General features: G+C 36.3%; 1 protein-coding gene across 2 annotated transcripts in view; it reads left to right on the forward strand.

The window, feature by feature from the left end:
• FAF1 (Fas associated factor 1) overlaps positions 1-19,813 on the forward strand; it is a 446,948-nt gene that overhangs the window by 126,064 nt on the left and 301,071 nt on the right. For both annotated transcript variants that reach the window (XR_006734185.1, XM_045548070.1), the window contains exon 4: positions 9,616-9,827. Coding sequence is in view for 1 of the 2 variants with exons in the window: in XM_045548070.1 (XP_045404026.1) it covers positions 9,616-9,827 (212 nt within the window). In the remaining variant the exon portion in view is untranslated. The remainder of the gene's footprint in view (positions 1-9,615; positions 9,828-19,813) is intronic.

Genomic DNA, 19,813 nt, shown 5'->3' on the forward strand with positions numbered 1-19,813 from the left:
TTTAGTTGTAAGCTAGTAAAGGCAGATATTATTATCCCTTATTTTACAGGTAGGTAGAATAAGTCATAAAGTGACTTGGCTTAGATGATATAGCATGATGTTGATGGAGTCAGGAATATAAGCAAGCTTCTGGCTCTTTCTCCAAGGCTTGTTTTTCTAGACAATGTGTTGTTAACACAACATTTATAATGGTGTACCTTATGTAATCATAAATGCATTCAGTCAGTCATAAACATTGAATATGTGCATTTACTACATCATGGTCTAATATTTTATTTATTCAGTTTATCGTCCAGAACATCTTTAAAAATTATTTTTGGAGATACTGTTAGAAAGAAGTGTTAGCGAATTACTTGTACTAGTTGAGACTTGATAGTATGCTTTCTAAAAATAAATTTTATAAATTAATAGTGTGATTTTAGTCATTTACTAAGTGGGTGGTACTTATTAACTCATTTATTTTTTAAGACCCATACAGGTGTACAGTATGCACATTTGTCCATTGTTCAGTTAATTGCAAACACCTAGAGAAGAAAATATATTTGTTTTCAAACCTTGACCATTATGCTTTCAGAATATATAAATGCCCAAGTTTTTTGACTTAGAAGATACTCTTTTTAGCTGAATACTTTCTATATCTTATAATTCCCATTTAAAACATCTGATTTGATCCACAAGTTTATCTCTAAAATAAATGCTTTTTTTTTGAGAGGAGTACCCAAAGATTTTGCCATGAGATGGACTTTTAAAAATTGAAATGATCAACAAGAGAAGAGTTCCTGTTTACTTTGCTTTTTATTCATTGCCTTCCAAGAGTCTGAGTGGTTTGTAGAGGGAAGTTGAGTAAGGATAAAAACACTCCTTCAGTTGAGGTTTTAGATCTAAAATAGATCTCTCCATAGAGATTCCCTTACCACTCAGTGTCTTTTATTTTTAAAGAAAGGAGGAATCACTGTATTGCCCAGGCTAGAATTGAGCTCCTGGACTCAAGCAATCCTCCTGCCTTACTTCCTGAGTGACTAGGGCTGCAAGCATGTGCTACCTCGCCTGGCTTCCAATCAGTATTTTTTTTTAATTGATTAAATAGAAAAGAATAGTGAGGTTAAATTATAAGATGGTAGTTTCCATAGATGGAAGATTTTAAAAATACGTTTATTCTTTTTCAAGTCAACAATTTTGGATGCTTTGCATTCTTTTGATGTCATTGAACATTAGTGAAAACTGATGGGATCATTCATTAACTAGTAGGATTTCTTCCTTTCTCTCATTTATTGCATTGCTAGTGAAAAACTCTTCATTCAAAATTTAAATTTATTATTTTTGATTGATCTTAAAATAGAATGATTATAACTACTGAGAAAATTCCCAAGGGTAACTTTTTAAAAAAATCTTCTTTGTGGCTGACAAGCATACCAAATGGTCTGCTCTAATTAAAAATGTTATACTATCTGTTAGAGTTAGGGCTTGATAAAGGAAAAAAAATCATCCTAGGAATTTCAACAGAGGGAATTTCATATAGGGAATCAGTTCCACAGATGTGGAGAAGGTTGAAAGATCAAAAAGGGGGTACAGAGACAACCCAGATATAATGACTGCAGGAAGTAGCTCAACCATGAGGCCCAGATGGGGGTGGCTCCTTCTGGTTGATGAGGAAAGGAGCCCAGGGTGAGAGCAGACTCACAGCTGCAGTTTCCCCTGAGAAGAGTAGGCAGAGCTGGGGCCTGTGTGTCTGTGTGGGGTTATCTAGATGCCTACTGCACGTCAAGAAGCTGGGGCTAGAACAGTCCTTCCAGGGAGAGCCCCTTGCTCATCACCAAAGGGCACAAAGGAAAGTGCTGGAGAAACAAGGAAAAGGGATGGGAGAGATTGAGGTTAACAGGACTTTGAAGCTCAGAGGAAGGGCCCTAGGAACTTGGCCTCAGTCATGTGAGAAGGAAGTCCTGCTTAGCTGATACTGGTAGCTCTGACAAGATGCAAAGAGTCTGCAAAAGGTGCTGAAAAAAACTAGAAGCTAACGTCAGTGGCTGATGCTTAAACAAAGTGGGTGCCGCTGTTAGGGTGATATGTCACTGTTAAGGTGATGTTGGTAGGATCAATGTGAAAACTGCAAGAAGAAAATTGAAAGGGGTTGTGTGTGTGTGTATGTGTATATTTGCATGTGCTTCTGAAGTCCTTGTTTCTATTACTAGTCATAAGGCCGTAGTTGATATTTTCAGTTTGTTCTCCCACTATTTATTCTATATTCCCTCTGTCTTCAGCCAGCAACTCAAGTAGTCAGGGTTCTTTACCTGGTAAGGCATCTCAAACCTTCATTCTTGAAGAGTCAGAATCCTCAGTGCACCTGTCTTTTTTATTAGTTGTAATTTTTCATTAACTCTTATTGAACATGCCTCAGAAAATCCCCAGGGCTCCAGATATAGGCCATTGTGTAGCCATATACCCCTCCCCCCCCCTTTTAAAACAGGACCATTCACTCCAACCTATACCCCTCCTTTTCTGGTTGATTCAGTGCCACAAGGAGTACAAAATGGCCAAGTGACATTCTCAAGTTCTATTTCAATGTGGGAACATTTCATCCATGGATACTATGATCTCTGAACCATCAAAGCTCAAAGTTGCAGGAAATTATTAGGCATAATAAGAGGAACCACTACCACCACTTAATTCCCAAACATGTTATCTGATAGTATGACAAATAGCATGGTGTTTTGGTCACTGATATAAAGCATATACCACATCCTTTAATGTGGAGCCCCAAAACTTTGAGGTTATCTCCAAATCTGTGTCATAATTGAGTCTTCAGTAAGCTATTACATTGTTCTACCAAGCTAGCTGCTCCTAGGTAGTGGTGTACATGAATCTTAGTAATGGTGTACATTACTGAGTGCAGTGCTGCACTTTTGCCATGAAAGGAATTCCTTAGTTAGAACCAGTTTTCTGTGGGAAGCCATAGATGAATATGGTATTCGCTAAATACATGAATGGTGGTGTTGGCAGAATCACTGCTGTCAGAGAAGTCAATTTCATATCCAGAAAAGTGGCTTTTTCAGTGAAGATAGATCACTGCCCCCTCCATAATGGAAACAATTTATTACTAGGTCACTAGGGAGTGGTGGGATATCAGGGACTCAATATTAGTCCCTATTGTTTGCAGTTTAGGCACTGTATAGTTCCCCTAGCCAGATTCAGCCTTGAGGAAGGGAAGTCCATGTTGTCATGCCCATGCCTAACCTCCATCTCTGTTGGCATGGCCATATTATACATTAATGCATTCAGCATCCCCAGAAGCAAGGGAAAAAAACTGACTGAACAGCGTTGTCTTAGCCACGTTACCGAGAGCCTTTTTTAGTGGCTAGCCTATAGGGAACACACACTTGGGAAACAGATATATTTGTATTCTACGTCCATTCTAAAAGGTCCATTTCTATAGTTCTTCCCTAGACTTCTTTGTCACTCAGTTTTCCAATTTTATTCTTCCAAGTTCTGTTCATCTGGTTAACCTATTATCTGTTGCTTGTGATTCGATGTAGATTTATACCTCAGGCTGTCTCTCCTTCCAAGGTTAACCTGAGGTGGTTAACCTATGGTGAAACCCTAAGTTCTCCCCACTGGGAGGCTTTTCTCTCACTGCTTTCTTTCAGGGATATCTTTGATTGAGGCCATATGTTACAGCAGTCTAATTTTGGTTGGTGCCAGCATACTATAAATAATCACTTTTTCTCTTCCCAGTCCAAATTTTTTCTTTTTCAGTTAACTTAGTTATTTCTTATTTATTATGGGAAGTACAAGGTACAGCTTTTGACCACTGGACCCCAGAAAGTTTACCAAGGTGGCAGGCCCCTGCATTTTTGTGGTGCATCTTTGCTAGTCTCTAGCATGTCTATGTCTTAATAAAGCATTCAAGTACAGGGTATATCTTTATCTGAATTCTTGGGATCAGATTTCAGTGTTTTTTTTTTTTTTTTTTTTTTTTTTTTTAAGAGACAAGGTCTCACTCTGTCACTCAGGTTGGAATGCCGTGGCGTGGTCATAGCTCACTGTAACCTCAGATTCCCAGGTACAAGTGATCTTCGTCCTCAGCCTCCCAAGTAGCTGGGACTGTAGGCAAGTGCCACCACACCCAGCTCATTTAAAATTTTTTTTTTCTTTTGTAGAGACAGGGTCTCGCTGTGTTGCCTAGGATGGTCTTCCAATTCCTAGCCTCAAGCTAGCCTCCTGCCTCAGCCTCCCAAAGTGCTGGGATTACAGGTGTGAGCCACTGTGCTTGGCCATAGATTTCAGAATTTTTTTTTTTTGTATTTTGTGATACTTTCATTGTACTTAATGCATAAGCATCCCTAATTCAAAAATCTGAAATCCAAAATATTCCAGTGAACTCTTTGAGTATTATGCCAGCACCCAAAAAGTTTCAGGTTTTGGAGCTTTATGGATTGGGGATATTCAACCTGTACTTACTACTGTTCTTCAGGACCAGTCTGCATTGTCAGCAATTTAATGTTCTGTGGAATGTCTGGTGGTCAAGATCTCTCCAGACTTGATTATTATGACAAAGAGTAGGAGAGTTGACACTCTGTAGGAAAAGACTATGAAAGTATATTGTATAGCCTGTTAGGTGAAAGCAAAATGCTTGACATGGTGCTTGCAAATTAGTATAGAGAATAAAAAGTATATGCAACAGCATTTGGTTCTTGTTGTCCCTTCCTGTGTTATGTCCCTTCCTATGTTATGTCCCTAACTCCATGGATCAGGGAACCAATATGGGATGGCTACTAGTTACTAAATGTGTCTATTATACATTCAGGGCCTAGGGAAATCACTGCAGGGTAGGTTGACAAATTGATTGAACTTACTGTGAGTTGATTTGGGCCAAACTTTATTTCCAACCTTAATCTTCCACTCTTGTAAAATTAGCATCATTTCAAAGTTAGCGTCTAGTAATCCCTTAAAAATCTGGATATTTGCCTTTTATTGACACACAGATACCTTAGTAAATGTCTGTAGGTCTCTTAGTGGACGTATTCAGGGAAAATTTACAATACACACTTGTGGCTCTGTTGAGTTATCTTTTGGGGAACCAGGCCTTCCAAGTAATATGGGGGCTTTCTGTCTGTGTCCCAACTTTTGTTTAGAAACTAGGAGTGGCTGTGACTCTCTGTGGTGGTTACTGAAGTCAGGATTTAGGCTGCCAAGTTTAGGATTTCTACTCTTTATAGATCAAGTAATATTTCAGTATATATTTAATTTTGTTCCTTAGAAATACTGTGCTCAATTAAACACTACCTGCACGTCAAAACCTTATGATTGCCATTTTTTGTCTGTGCTGTCCATTAACATAATTGCTCTTACCTTTCCTTATTATTACAGTTTGCCATTTGACCTCTGCCAATCTGGTATCTCATCAGCCCATTAGAAAGTCTTTCTCAATGTTAACTCCCCATGTCATTCCTAGCCACCACAGAGTTTTTCAATAATATAGATTCCCGTACTAATGTATTTTTCAATGCTTTAATGTAATATTCTCCAGGATCTCATGGATGATGTAGAGGGTATATGTATATTCAGGTTATACATGGTAAATTCATGCCAGCATTCCTGTTTCTTTAAGCATCTGGATTTTTTCTACATTATGCCAGAGGTTTGGGCATCTCATCCTCATTAAATGTAGACTCTTTTAAAACTTTGCATTCAGCCAGCAAGCAAACTATTAGAGGTACTTACAGCTGCTTAAGCCAACATATTATATTTGGCTCTATCCAAACTCTTTTGGTCAAACGCACTTCAAATTCATTTCCATACCTATTTCTCAGGTTTTTGCTGATAGAATTTATCAAAATGTTAAAATTATTTTTGGATATAAGCAGTCTTTTCTCAGTGAAGACATTGTACTTGTTCTCTTAGCATATGCCTAGATCTGATTTTAGAGGCAGTAAGGAATAGTGGGGGATAGGTTTTAAGAATAGGCATCTCCTTTCAAGATAACTGTCTCAGGTAAGAGTATTGAAGAGTATTCAAGAAAGTGGAGGCTAGCCTTCTTAGTCATAGGAGAAGGAGGAGCTGTTTCTGCTTGTAAAAGAGGCTCAGAGAGACTCCAGGGGGTTCAAGGTTATCCTTCATCTGAGTCCACTCACATATCTCTATTCCACATCCTAGGGTCTCACTCCTTCCAAAACAGTATCTTAACTTTTTAAAAAGAGACTTAGAAAGTATTTTTATTCAACTTTCATCATAGTTCTACAAACTGCCAAATTAAATTTTGGAACTAATTCTTGGCAGGGTCATACTTGTGGTTACAAGAAAGAAGAAACTTAAAATGGCCATTTTAAAAATTTTGTAGCTGTCTTATCATGACTTGAGCTGAAAGTTAAAAACTCTGAGTGTTTCATTTTCTTTAAGTCTCCAAGTCAGAAGTAGCCATCCTTGAGTCCTTGTTGTCATTATTGCCACTGTAATAGTTGAGTCAAATGGTCATTTGGTCCCCTTAGGCACTTGTTTTAATAGGCATGTCATCGTAATTAGTTACAAGTGATGATTTTTTTTTTTAAAGAGACGGGGTCTTACTGGCTAGAGTACAGTGGTGTGATCATATAGTTTACTGTAACCTTAAACTCGTGGGCTCAAGCTACCCTCCCACCTCAGCCTCCTGAGTAGCTAGGACTACAGGTTGTATACCACCATGCCCAGCTAATATTTTAATTGTTTTTGTAGAGATGGGGGTCTCCCTGTGTTGCCCTGGCTAGTCTTGAACTGATGGCCTCAAGCCTACCACCTTGGCCTCCCAAAGTTCTAGGATTACAGGTGTGAGCCAGTGCGCCCAGCAACTAGTAATAATTTAATAATCATTATGCCAATGCATGGCATGGATACTAGTGAGTATTCCATTTTCCATTGGCAAGGAGCTAATAGTGAATTAAAGTTCAAGGACATAATCAAGCTAATTCCTGAATCTTATTTTTGAAAGTATGTTTCCTGGGACTCCTTTACAATATCAGCATCCAATCAGGAATATGAAACCATCTTAGGTATTTCAACAAAGGGAATTAATTGACTGTAGGATTGGTTACACAGGTGTTGAAGACTAAAAGAGCAAAAAGAGGTGGTAACCTGGATATAATAACTGCTGGAGGAAGCTACTACTCTTAGGTTTAGGGAACAAAGGGGTTAACAGAACTGTGAAGCTCAGAGGGGTCCCATGAAGCTGGAGATCAGATTTTTTTGAATGCACACTGTCCAGCTGCTGCTGGTATCCGAGGGAATGTCAAGAAGCTGGTTATAAGAATGCTGGAAAAAAACAAAAACAGGACTACCTACAGGAAGATACAGATAGAAATGCATGCAAGCAGGAAGAAGGTCTCTCCTCCTCTCGTCTTAACTACTACACTCTATGAATATCTTCTATTGGCAGAATCTAACAGGAAACCATTTAGCAAAGGTAAATGCAGTTTTGCAGAATCCCAGTCCCAGCGTCATAGAATAGACTATATAGAAGGGTGGATTTGGAGTCAAGAGACAGTTTCAGTGACGAGTTTACTAATATTAGCTGTTTTTCTTAGTTTCTGAGAAATTGCGACAAACTTCAGAGATGTGAAGTGTGTTGCCCAAATTCTGTTCGTAGATATTTAGGAGCTCACTTTGGATTTCAAAAATGACATTCTTTTCTGCTTTGGACATTTTCTCTGTTCCTATGTTTTCCTTACAAGATTACTTTCTGTGAATCTAAAAATTAGAAGAATAGGTTTTTGTCTTTGTATCAGTGATTACTGGAGTATCTCAACTCTGGTGAGATCTAAACTAGTGGCTTTCAAACATTTTTGTCTATGACTTATAATGAAAAATACTTAGACTCCAAAGCACCGGTAAACAAATATGTAATAGAATTAAAAGCTTTAGGAAATAATACTTGGTCCTAACTGTTAAGTGACACAATACTGAAAATTTCTATTTCATTGTTCTAATCTTTAAAAGACTGATCACAACTCACTAAATCAGCTATATAATCTGGTTTGATAAACACTGTTCAGAGCAATAGTATGAAGGAGGGAAATAAATACAAATATTTTTCCTGCTTAATTGTATGAATAGTGCTTAACTTGGCATGTTTTTGATAATTGTTGTTGTTTCTATGCACATTCCCAGTCCATTTTTTCTATAAATGCAAGGTGAGAAGAAAGATATTTTAGAGCTGGTCTTGAGTTCTGGTGGTGGCGGGATATGTATACAATAATGATGTTGCAACTGAGACACTCCTTATGTTCCCTCCCTCTCCACCTTCTTCCCGGGCAGGGGGTTGACAATACATACAATAAAATCAGAGAAAAGCCAAACTTTAAAATAATTATTCCTCTACCCATTAGTTTGGCAAATATTTGAGTGTCTTCTATGTATAAAATTTTGAGCTCAGGGTAGAAGATAAAGCCATTAAAGACACAAATTTGAGTGTTATCCTTATAGAATTTACATTCTATTAGGGACATAGATATAAAATGATTATACAACTAATTTTATAATTATAGATAGTAGTGGGGAATTAAACCTAGTCTGAGGTAGCAAAATGTGCTCTGAGTTGAAAAACATTCAATCTAAGATAAAAAGTTGAGTATAATTAGCTAAGAGAGGCCTGGCATGGTGGCCCATGCCTATAATCCCAGCACTCTGGGAGGCTGAGGCAGACGGATCACTTGAGTCCAGAAGTTTGAGGTTGCAGTGAGCTATGATTGTGCTACTGCACTCGAGCCCAGGCAGCAGAGCAAGACCTTGTCTCAAACAAATAAACAACCAACCAACCAAACAAAAAACCCACGAAAAATTATAAAAGAAAGATAGAATTGGGGATGGATTGAGGAGGAAAGATTAGAGGAAATAGGAAGGATTTCCCCGTGAAATAGGAAGGATTAAGGTAAAAGAAGAAATGAAAGGCTATGTGCCTATTAGCATAGAGAAATGGAGAATCCAGGACAGAAGGAGATATCAAAGATAATGGAAAGGAAAATGATAATCCCTAGGTGAGGAGTAGGGAGGGAGAGGGAGAGAAAGAGAGAGAGAGAGAAAGAGAGAGAGAGAGAGAGGACAAGAGCAAGAGCGCATTTGCAGGTTAGCTTTTGATTCAATGTTAAGAAGAAAAGGTAAATTTCTCTTGATGGCTTTTGTTTTCTCAGCAAAGTGGGAAAACAATTATCTTTGAAGTCTAAAGAGTGAGATAGGGAGAATTGAGGTTCAAGGACAGTGAAGTTTCAAAATAGTCTTCATGGAAAGTAGTGTTAATGAGTGAAATAATTCAGTGAGTAAGAGTGAGTGAAGGAGAAGACATTGTTCTTAATTTACAGAGTTTAAAATGATGTTTTACTAACATCATAACAATACAAGGCAAAAACCTAATTAAATGCTAAATGATATGATATTGCCAATAAACAGAGAAAGGCAAGGATGAGGGAGATAGTAATGTGACCTTCAGTCCCTGGGAAAGATTTTGTGGAGGGAGTAGAACTTGAGTTTGGCCTTGACATATGGGTAGGTAAATTTGATTAGAAGAACAACACAAGCTAAGTATGGAAAGGGTCCCTAGTGGTATTCTGTAATGATTTGGTTGATGATAATCCTTCTTTTATGTCAACATTTTAGTGAATATGGAGGTGAGACCATACCAGGATCTGCATTTAATCCAGCAAATCATCCAGCTCCAGCTCCAGCTCCTACTCCCTCTTCTTCTTCGGCGTTTCGACCTGTAATGCCATCCAGGCAGATTGTAGAAAGGCAACCTCGGATGCTGGACTTCAGGGTTGAGTACAGAGACAGAAATGTTGATGTGGTACTTGAAGACAGCTGTACCGTTGGTAAGGTTTTTCCCACCATAAAGCCTTCACAAATAAATAATTTATTAGGCAAACATTTAGTTTATATTCTTTCTTTTGAGTTGACTGCCAGCAACAAGGGGAAGAAAAGCAAATTGAAACTGATAACTTTCTCTTACAGATTATTGTACTCTATTTTTACTATGTTAAAATTGAGGTAAGTTTAAGAATACTTTTTTCTGTTCTATGTATGTGGAATGGTATACAATGCTGTTTTAGGGCTAATGCAAACCAAATATCTAGGAGCTTCAAAAAAAATACCCTAATTAAGTATATTGCTTGTCAGACTTCACAACTGAACTTCACTCATTTTTCATACTGTGAGTATTTGTTTTGTGCTGCTATATCAGAATACCTGAGACTAGGTAATTTATAAAGAACAAAAACTTATTTTCTCACATTTCTGGATGCTGGAAAGTCCAAGATTAAGGTGCCAGCAAGGTTCAGTGTCTAGAGAGGGCTGCTCTCTGCTTCTAAGATGGCACCTTGATGCTGCATCCTCCTGAGGGAAGAAACACTGTGTCTTCACATGGCAGAAGTCCAAAGAGCAAAGGGGACAAAACTCCCTCTGTCAAGACCCTTTTAAGAGCACCTAATTCCATTCACAAGGGCAGAGCCCTCATGGTCTGATAACCTCTTAAAGGCCCTGTATCTTAATATTATCACATTGGCAATACCTGAATTTTGAATGAAACACATTCAAACCATAATACTGTGGTTAGTGAGAAGTCAGACATGAGATACGTTTCCATCACTTTTTCTCTCTGCCAGTTGGAAAAATGCTATTATATCAAAAGAAACTCAGTGTATATGCATATCATTCCGAGACAGACTTTACCAAGTTACTATAGTTTAACTGTGTTGAACTCATATTTGATTCAGTTTATTTGGTCTACTTTCATTGTAGAACCTCAAATTATATTAATTTCTATCTTAATGTAGTTTTGCCTTAATTCTAAGTTCCAGATATTTCTGAAATTTTCCCTTTGTTCCTTTTGGGGGAGATCCTTTCCTAATTTTATTTAATTGTATTAATTGAGACTTAAAAAGTAAGGCTGTTAAATCATTCCTAAACACTAATCAAATTATGTTATTCCTGTTCTTAAAACCATTTAAAAGCTTTTCGTTGATTTTAGGATATAATTCATCTTTAACATGGCTTGTAAGTCCCTGCTTGATCAAGCTACTCCTGCCTGCATTTCTAGTTTCATCTATTGCCTCTTTCCTTCTTGCTTACTATGCCTGTGTCACACTGGACTTCTTTCAGTTCATTGCATAAGTTATTAGAGCTTGTTTCTTCTTCTGCCTAGGTTCTTCACCTAGATCATTCACTTCTCCCAGTACTCATTTCCATGCTCCCAAATATTTTCCTGTCATTCTTGTTTTTCATATTCTAAAAAATTGTGGTAAAAAATACATAAAATGAGATCTACACTCGTGTAAGTACAGTACAGGATTGTTAATTATATGTACTTTTTATCTTACATAACTGCAACTCTGTACCCACTGGACAGCAACTTCCCATTTTCTCCTCTCTCAGGCTGTTGGCAACCACTATTCTATCTCCTGCTTCTTAAAACCTGGTAACAGAGAAATGCTTTCTTCTGTCTAAAACAGTTTGTGATGATGTTTAAACCCATGTTGTTTTGTTTTATCTGTGGTGAAAAGAGTTTAGCCTTTGTATAGCTTTCCTCTTATATTCGAAGACGTTACTCTATTTTTTTACTTTCTCACACTGAATAATCTAGTTCTATTAATTGTTTCTCAAAAGCTTATTTTTTGTTTCTTTATTCATCATTGTAATTTTATCTGTACCCTCTGTGCTTTGCTTTGGGTGTGTGTGATAAATAAGCTAGGGGGTCATTTTATGCTGTATTTTTAGATATGCATTCACTGGAAGTGTTTTACCTTAAAATGTTAGGTGCCTATTACCCTCATGGTTATTTTTGTTAATTCTTTAGGGCTTCTTTTTTCCTTCTCTTATTCATATGTAAAGGTGTGTACTTGGACATTTTTCAGTTTGAGTTCATGAACCTTGATCTTTCTACTCTTGCATATTAATAGATAATATTTATGGAATACATACAGACATACCTCATTTTATCATACTTTATATCATTGTGCTTTGCAGATATTGTTTCTTGTTTTAAGGAAAAAAAACAAATTGAAGGTTTGTGACAACACTGTGTTTAGCAAGTATGTTGGTACCATTTTTCCAACATCATGTGCTCACTTTCTATCTCTATGTCATATTTTTGTAATTCTCACAATATTTCAAACTTTCTCATTTTTATTATATCTGTTATGATAATCTGTGATCAGTGAGCTTTGATGTTACCATTGTACTTGTTTTGGGGTGCCACAAACCGTGCCCACATATGATGGCAAACTTAATTGAGAAATGCTGTGTGTGTTCTGACTACTCCACCAATTGGCTATTTCCCCATCTCTCTTCTGCTCTTTGGGCCTCCCTATTACTGAGATACAATGTTGAAATTAGGCAAGTCAATAACTCTACAAGAGCCTCTGAGTATTTAAGTGAAAGGAAGAATCACATGTCTCTTACTTTAAACCAAAAGCTAGAATTGATTAGGCTGAGTGAAGAAGACATGTCAAAAGCCAAGATGGGCCATAAGCTGGCCTCTTGTGCCACCTTGTTACTGATAGGGAGAAAGTTTAAGTGGTCTGAATCAAAGATCAAACCAATCACAACATTCCCTTAATCTAAATCCTTATCTAGAGCAAGGCCCTCTCTTGAATTCTGTGAAGGCTGGGAGAGGAGGAAGCTGTAGAAGAAAAGTTGGAAGCTAGCAGAGGCTGGTTCAGGAGGTTTAACACATTAACTGCCCTGTGTGTTGTATTGAACTCACGCTAAGTTTGAGCCCAGAGCCTGGTGAAGCATATGTAACTCACTTGTCTTCACCTTGGGAGGTGCATGAACTATTTTTCAAGTTGCATATAACTCACACACAGAAAATAATAAAAAAATAACAAATTTTTCATTAAATTAGAAAGGATCATCTTGTTTTTGAAGTTTTTATTCTATTTTCATAATAAAACACCATGGCCCCAAGAAATAAAATTTTTTTCTAGTGTGGCAGTCAATGTGTTAAAGAAAGAAGCCATCTCCCTAACATAAAAGTGCAAGGTGAAGCAGTAAGTGCTAATGTAGAAGCTACAGCAAGTAATCCAGAAGATCTAGCTAAAATAATTGATAAAGGTAGCTACACTAAAGAACAGATTTTTGATGTAGACAAAGCTGCCGCCTTTTAAAAGAAGATGCCATCTAGGACTTTTATAGCTAAAGAGGAGAAATCAATGCCTAACTTCAAAGCTTCAAAGGACAAGCTGATTCTCTTGTTAGGGCTAATACAGCCGGTGACTTGAAGTTGAAGCCAGTGTACATTGACCATTCTGAAAATCCTAGGGCCCTTAAGAATTACGCTAAATCTACTCTGCCTGTGCTCTGTATATGGAACAACAAAGCCTGGATGACAGCACATCTGTTCACAGCATGGCTTACTAAATATTTTAAGCCACTGCTGAGAACTACTGTGGAAAAAAAAGATTCCTTTCAAAGTATTACTGCTCATTGTCAATGCATTTAGTCACCCAAGAGCTCTGATGGAGATGTACAAGGAGATGAATGTTGTTTTCATGCCTGCTAACACATGCATCGTGTAGCCCGTGGATCAAGGAGTAATTTCAACTTTCAAGTCTTATTGTTTAAGAAATACATTTCATAAGGCTATAGCTGCCACAGTGTGATTCCTCTGATATTGTTAGATCTGGGCAAAGTAAATTGAAGACATTCTGGAAAGAATTCACCATTCTAGATGCCATTAAGAACATTCATGATTCATGGGAGGAGGTCAAAATATCAACATTAATAGGAGTTTGGAACAAGGTGATTCCAGCCCTTATGGATGAGTTTGAGGGGTTCAAGACTTCCGTGGAGGAAGTAACTGCAGATGACTGGAAATAGCAAGAGAATTAAATTTAGAAGTGGAACCTGAAGATGTGACTGATTTGGTGCAATCTCATGATAAAACTTCAACAGATGCAGAATTGCTTCTTATGGATGAGCAAAGAAAGTAGTTTCTTGAGATGGAATCTATTCCTGGTGAAGACGCTGTGAACATTGTTGAAATGACAACAAATAATTTAGAATATGACATGAACCTTAGTTGATAAAGTAGTAGCAGGGTTTCAGAGGATTGACTCCAATTTTGAAATTAGTTCTACTGTGGGTAAAATGCTGTCATTAACAGCTTCACATGCTACAAAGTAGTCTTTCCTGAAAGGAAAAATCAATTGATGCAGCAAACTTCATTGTTGTCTTATTTAAGAAATTGCCACAGCCACCTCAACCTTCAGCAAACACTACCCTGATCAGTCAGTAGTCATTTACATCAAGACAAGACCTTCCACCAGAAAAAGATTATAACTCGCTGAAGGCTCAGATGACCATTAGCATTATTTAGCAATAAAGTATTTTAAATTAAGATTTTTTTAAACATAATACTATTGCGCACTTAATAGACCATAGTATAGTGTAAATGTAACTTTTATATTCACTGGGAAACCACTACATTTATTATAAATAAAGTGCTAATTGCTTTATTGTGACATTCACTTTTTTGTGAACATCTGAAACGAAATCTACAATATCTCCAAGGTATGCCTGTACTATCTACCAGCCTCTGTTTTATATCCTTTTTATAATATAATGGATTGTTTGAGTTATTCCATCCTTGTCTTGCTTTCACAAAAAAGGTATTTATTAGTATTATAAACAATATTGTTAGATATGGATAAGTGTTAAAAATGACATGAAATGAAAATAAAGCAAAATAATAGAAAGTCTGGTGCATTCTTTGACATGCAATGGCCTAGTTAGAGTTGAACCACACATTTGCCTTCAAATTGTCAAATAGCTATTCTGGAAGAAAATTGGCTTCTTTATTATATTTTAATATTATTCTTAAAATATAGCAAACTAGTTTCTCAGAAAGATAGGAAGTATATCTGACCATAGATAATAAAGAAGTTTCTTCCATGTGTCCTTAGAGAGAGAAAACATCCCTGTAAGATTACTTCTTTGTGATTAGCCCCACTTTATGTGTCTTGCTTAAGGTCACAGATCTCACGTGTAGTCATCCTTGGACTTAAACTCTGAATTACTTGTCTCTAGAGTTCGCAGGCTTTTCCTTGCACAATTTACCATGATCTTTTAATAATAATTTTTAAAAATTAAGGTATAATTTACATACAGTAAAGTACAGTTAACCATGGAAAAACACAGGTCTGAACTGCACAGGTCCACCTACATGTGGAATTTCTGCTGCCTCTGCCACCCCTGAGACTACCCTGTCCTTTTCCTTTTCCTCCTCAGCCTATTCAACATGAAGATGATAAGGTTGAAGACTTTTATGATGGTGCACTTCCACTTAATGCATAGTAAATATATTTTCTCTTATGAATTTCCTTATAACATTTTCTTTTCTCTAGCTTACTTTGTTATAAGAATACAGTATATAATACATATAACATACAAAATATGTGTTAATCAACTTCACGTTATCGGTAAGGCTTCTGGTCAACATTAGGCTATTAGTAAAGTTTTGGGGGAGTCAGAAGTTATGCGTAGATTTTTTACTGGGGGGTCGGTGCCCCTAATATCCCCCCAATTATTCAAGGGTGAACTGTATATAAATCTTAAATGTACAGTTCAATGAATTTGTATAAATATAAATACCCTTGTAACCACTACCACTCAGATCCAGATAGAGAATATTTTCTGTGCCCTGGAAGTCTCCCTTATTCCCCCTTGTAGCCATTTACTTCCTCTGACCCTTACCACCTTGGATTGCATTTGCCTATTTTGACCTTCATATAATTGAAATCATATAGTATGTACTCTTTTGCATTTAACTTCTTTTACTCAACATTACATTTTTGATGTTCAGTAATTTATTTATTCTAACTTCTGTGTAGTATTCTATTATATGAAAATGCCATAATTTACCCAATGTACTGGTGGTAGATTTGGGGGCTCTTTGTAGGTTTTTTTTTTTGTTGTTGTTATAAACCTGCTATAAACATTATTGTACATATCTTTAGCATACCTAAGTATTCTTGTTTTGACCTTAAAGTAGAGCTGCTGCGCCATAGGTTATATGTTTGTTTAGAGTTAACAGGTGCAGCAAAACATTTTTATAAAATGGTTGCACTCCTACCAATAGAACAGAGTTCCAGTTGCTCCCTATCCTTGCCAATGATTAATCTTGGTAATCTTTTCAATTTTAGCCAGGTTCCTGATCCTTTCTTTTCTTTCTTTCTTTTTTTCTTTTTTTTTTGAGACAAAGTCTTACTCTGTTGTCCTGAGTGGAGTGCCATGGCATCAGCCTAGCTCACAGCAACCTCAAATTCCTGGGCGCAAGCAATCCTCCTGCCTCAGCCTTCCGAGTAGCTGGTACTACAGGCTGTGCTATGATGCCTGGCTAATTTTTTTATTTTTAGTAGAGACAGGGTCTCACTCTTGCTCAGGCTGATCTCAAACTCCTGAGCTCAAGTGATCCTCCCACCTCGGCCTCCCAGAGTGCTAGGATTACAGGTGTGAGCCACCGTGCCCAGCCCCTGATCCTTTCTTGGTCCTTTCTGGATTTCTTTATTTCTTTCCTTATAATCAATTCAGATTCCAAAGTTCATTTTGAATTCACACCTTGTAACAGGCTGTCAATCTCTTTTTTCTAACTTAGTAACTAACTGTATTCTTATTTCAGGTTGATTGTCCAAACTTATCAAACTCTCTTAGATGTGTTGAGGATAATACTTCTGGTATAATTTACAACCTGTGTTTTTTCTTTCTTCCTTCCTTCCCTCCCTCCCTCCCTCCCTTCTTTCCTTCCTTCCTTCCTTATAAAAATTTTATTTTAATTTTTATTTTTTTTTTGAGACAAAGTCTTGTTCTGTTACCTAGGCTGCAATGCAGTGGCTTGACCATAGCTCAGTACAACCTTAAACTCCTGGGCTCAGGCAATCCTCCCTACTCAGCCTCTGCAGTAGCTTAGGACTATAGGTGCGTGCCACCATGCCTGGCTATTAAAAAAAATTTTTTTGTAGAGATGGAGTCTGACTATGTTGTCTAGGCTGGTCTCAAACTCCTGGCCTCAAGCGATCCTCCTGCCTTGGCCTCCCAAAGTGCTGAGATTACAGTTATGAGCCACTTTACCCAGCCTTGAAAAAATATTTTTATAGTGTTGATTTAGAAGATATATAATAATGAAATGCAGTTATGAATTCAGTATGAGTTTTAAATGAATTTGTATCTTTTAAATCATCAGACCCCATTTATTGATATTTGAAAAATAGTATTATTTATATTTACAATATTAATTAGTCAGAATTGACCATGCTTGGTGCTTATATGGATTTTCAATAATATTGCTAAGGCATCCTTAGTTTATTAGTTGGGACCACTTAAAAAGGGTATGACTTAGCCTTTACTTTCTTAGTGACAAATATTTTTATTATCAGAGGGGACAAATTCAGTGCCATATTAAACGCCTTTTAAATCTTAAAATTAGCTCAGATTTTTGTCTGTTTTAAAACTAGAATGTAATCATATATTAAATAAATTAACTGCCATTTTATTGCATGTGTGAATTCATGTGAATGAACACTGTCTTATTTCAAAAAGACCTGGTTCTTTTTGTTGATAGACTATTTGGTACATGGTGGAAGTTCATGGATATTTTGATCACTCAAACCATTTTCTCAACTTGAGTGAAATTCCCCTGTTCTTTTCAAGGATGGTGATCAGAAATGCTGGCTTATCTGGATTATTATTATTATTAATGTTACATTTTAATTCCATCTTAATATGGAGAATATGAATATGGAAATATTTTAAAGCTTTATCATAGATGCATATGAAAGAATTTCCATGGATCACCATTTGTAAATCTTTGCGTTTATTATAAAATCTCACTTGTGTTCAAGTATGGTAGAGTAGGAGCAGTCAAATTGTTCTATTTGAAAACAAAATGCAATTAAGATAGTTATAGACATATTGTAGACAAAATTTGACTCATGATGAATTGTAAACCAGATATTGTTATTATACGACATGTACCTGCTCCTGCTTTTCCTAGCTCTTCCAATTGTATTTGTTCTGAATTATAGTTATTACCTTGTTATGAATTATATGCCAGTCATGAGTTACATGTCATGTCCCTTCTCTGTGTTCATTCTTGGCATGAAAGGCATACTTAAAGTGTAGTATTTGGGACATGACAGAATTTTTTTCTTCTTTCGCTACATTTGATTGATTAAGTTCTGTGAGTTCTATCACAGTATCGCTTGAATCTCTCCTTTATTTTTCATCCCCTTTGTTACAGTTCAGGCCTTAATTTCTTTCATTAGTTATTAAAATAATTTCCCTGTCTAATTTCCATACTTTCAGTTTCTTTCTTCCTGTAGTTCATATTTTCCATAGCTGCCCTACAGTGACCTGTCTAAAACATAAATCTTATATGTCTCTCTGTGGCTCCCTACTTATTAATATATCCTCTTTGATTTGCTGTTTCTTATTTTAGTTTTCTGGAAAACTACTCAGTTTTCAAGATCCCACATAATATTTCCTCTCCTGGGAAGCCTTTCCTAACCTTTGTGAATATAGTTAAATTGAATCATTCCCTATGATCCCATAAAATTTTGTATATACTTTAAACATGGATTTTTAAAACATCTTACCCTTTCTTTGTGTTTTGGGTTTCCCTTCTGAATGTTAACTTCTCAAACTTAAAGACCAGATTTTATTCTTCTCTAAATTCTTTATCCCAGTGCACTGAGTAGTGCCTGTTGAGGATATTAATGGCTCAATAAATGAGTGCATGTATATATATATATTCATCTATCACAAGAAATTTTAAAAAATATACTTCATTAAAGTTTATACATAAACTGCAATGTAATTGTTATAGATATAAATGATTTTAGTGTTATTGGAATTGGAGAAACAGTAATTTCTATGTAGTAATATGCATATAAATATTAAAATGCAAAGAGATGCTCAGTAAGATAAGGCAGGTTTTCCACATTATTACCTGGAAGATGTAGCAAGATATGAAAGCAAGCTTAAAGGCAGCCAAGAGTTTTATATCAGAGCGACACCTAGTGGTAATTTCATTGGCCTGTTAATGTTTTTAGTGTCCTATTTATTACTGCAGTTTTGTTTTACTACCAAAAACCTTCTGAGTTTTATTTTCTTATCTTGAGTAAATTTTAAGAATTATTTTAAAGCATTGGTTCTCCTATAAAATGTTATCTAATGTGAACTGTTGTGATCTCTTTGAGGGTAGGATTATTGTTTATTGTGTCTAAGATCTAGCAATGGATTTAACAGAACGTACAGTTATTTGTTTAATATAAAGTTTGTTGAATCAGCATTGTCAACAAACCTGCTTTTTCTGGACCTATTCAGCATAGCCTTAATTTCTGGAATGTAGCAGAAAAATGGGTCTCTTTTCATTTGAACAATTTATCTTATTTTCTCTTTTTAATCTACTTTCTTAAAGCCACTTTTATTACATTGCATGCTGTTTTAGTTTAATATGGAAAGATTTAAAAAATTTAGCAAGTGCATTTTCAATCTGAAAAAGTAGTTCAAGTTATTTCAAACCAGTTTTTGTCTCAAATCTATACATTTAGTTTCTAGTCTTGACTGTGTTACACAGATGCACTATATAATCTTTGGCAAATGCCTTAACCTTCTCTGTGCTTCAGCCATGTTTTATGAGCAATACATGCTACTTAAGTATTTTTTTGTTATTAGTACATATGAAAAGAAGGGAAGAGTGACAATTTTATTTGCCTTACAAAGATATCATGAGCATGAAAGGACCAGAGGATTGATTATAGCTTGTACTTTTGGGGGAAGAAAGACAGCAGATGTTCTATGTTAA

Source organism: Lemur catta, chromosome 3, assembly GCF_020740605.2.
Source record: "Lemur catta isolate mLemCat1 chromosome 3, mLemCat1.pri, whole genome shotgun sequence".
Taxonomy (NCBI): domain Eukaryota; kingdom Metazoa; phylum Chordata; class Mammalia; order Primates; family Lemuridae; genus Lemur; species Lemur catta.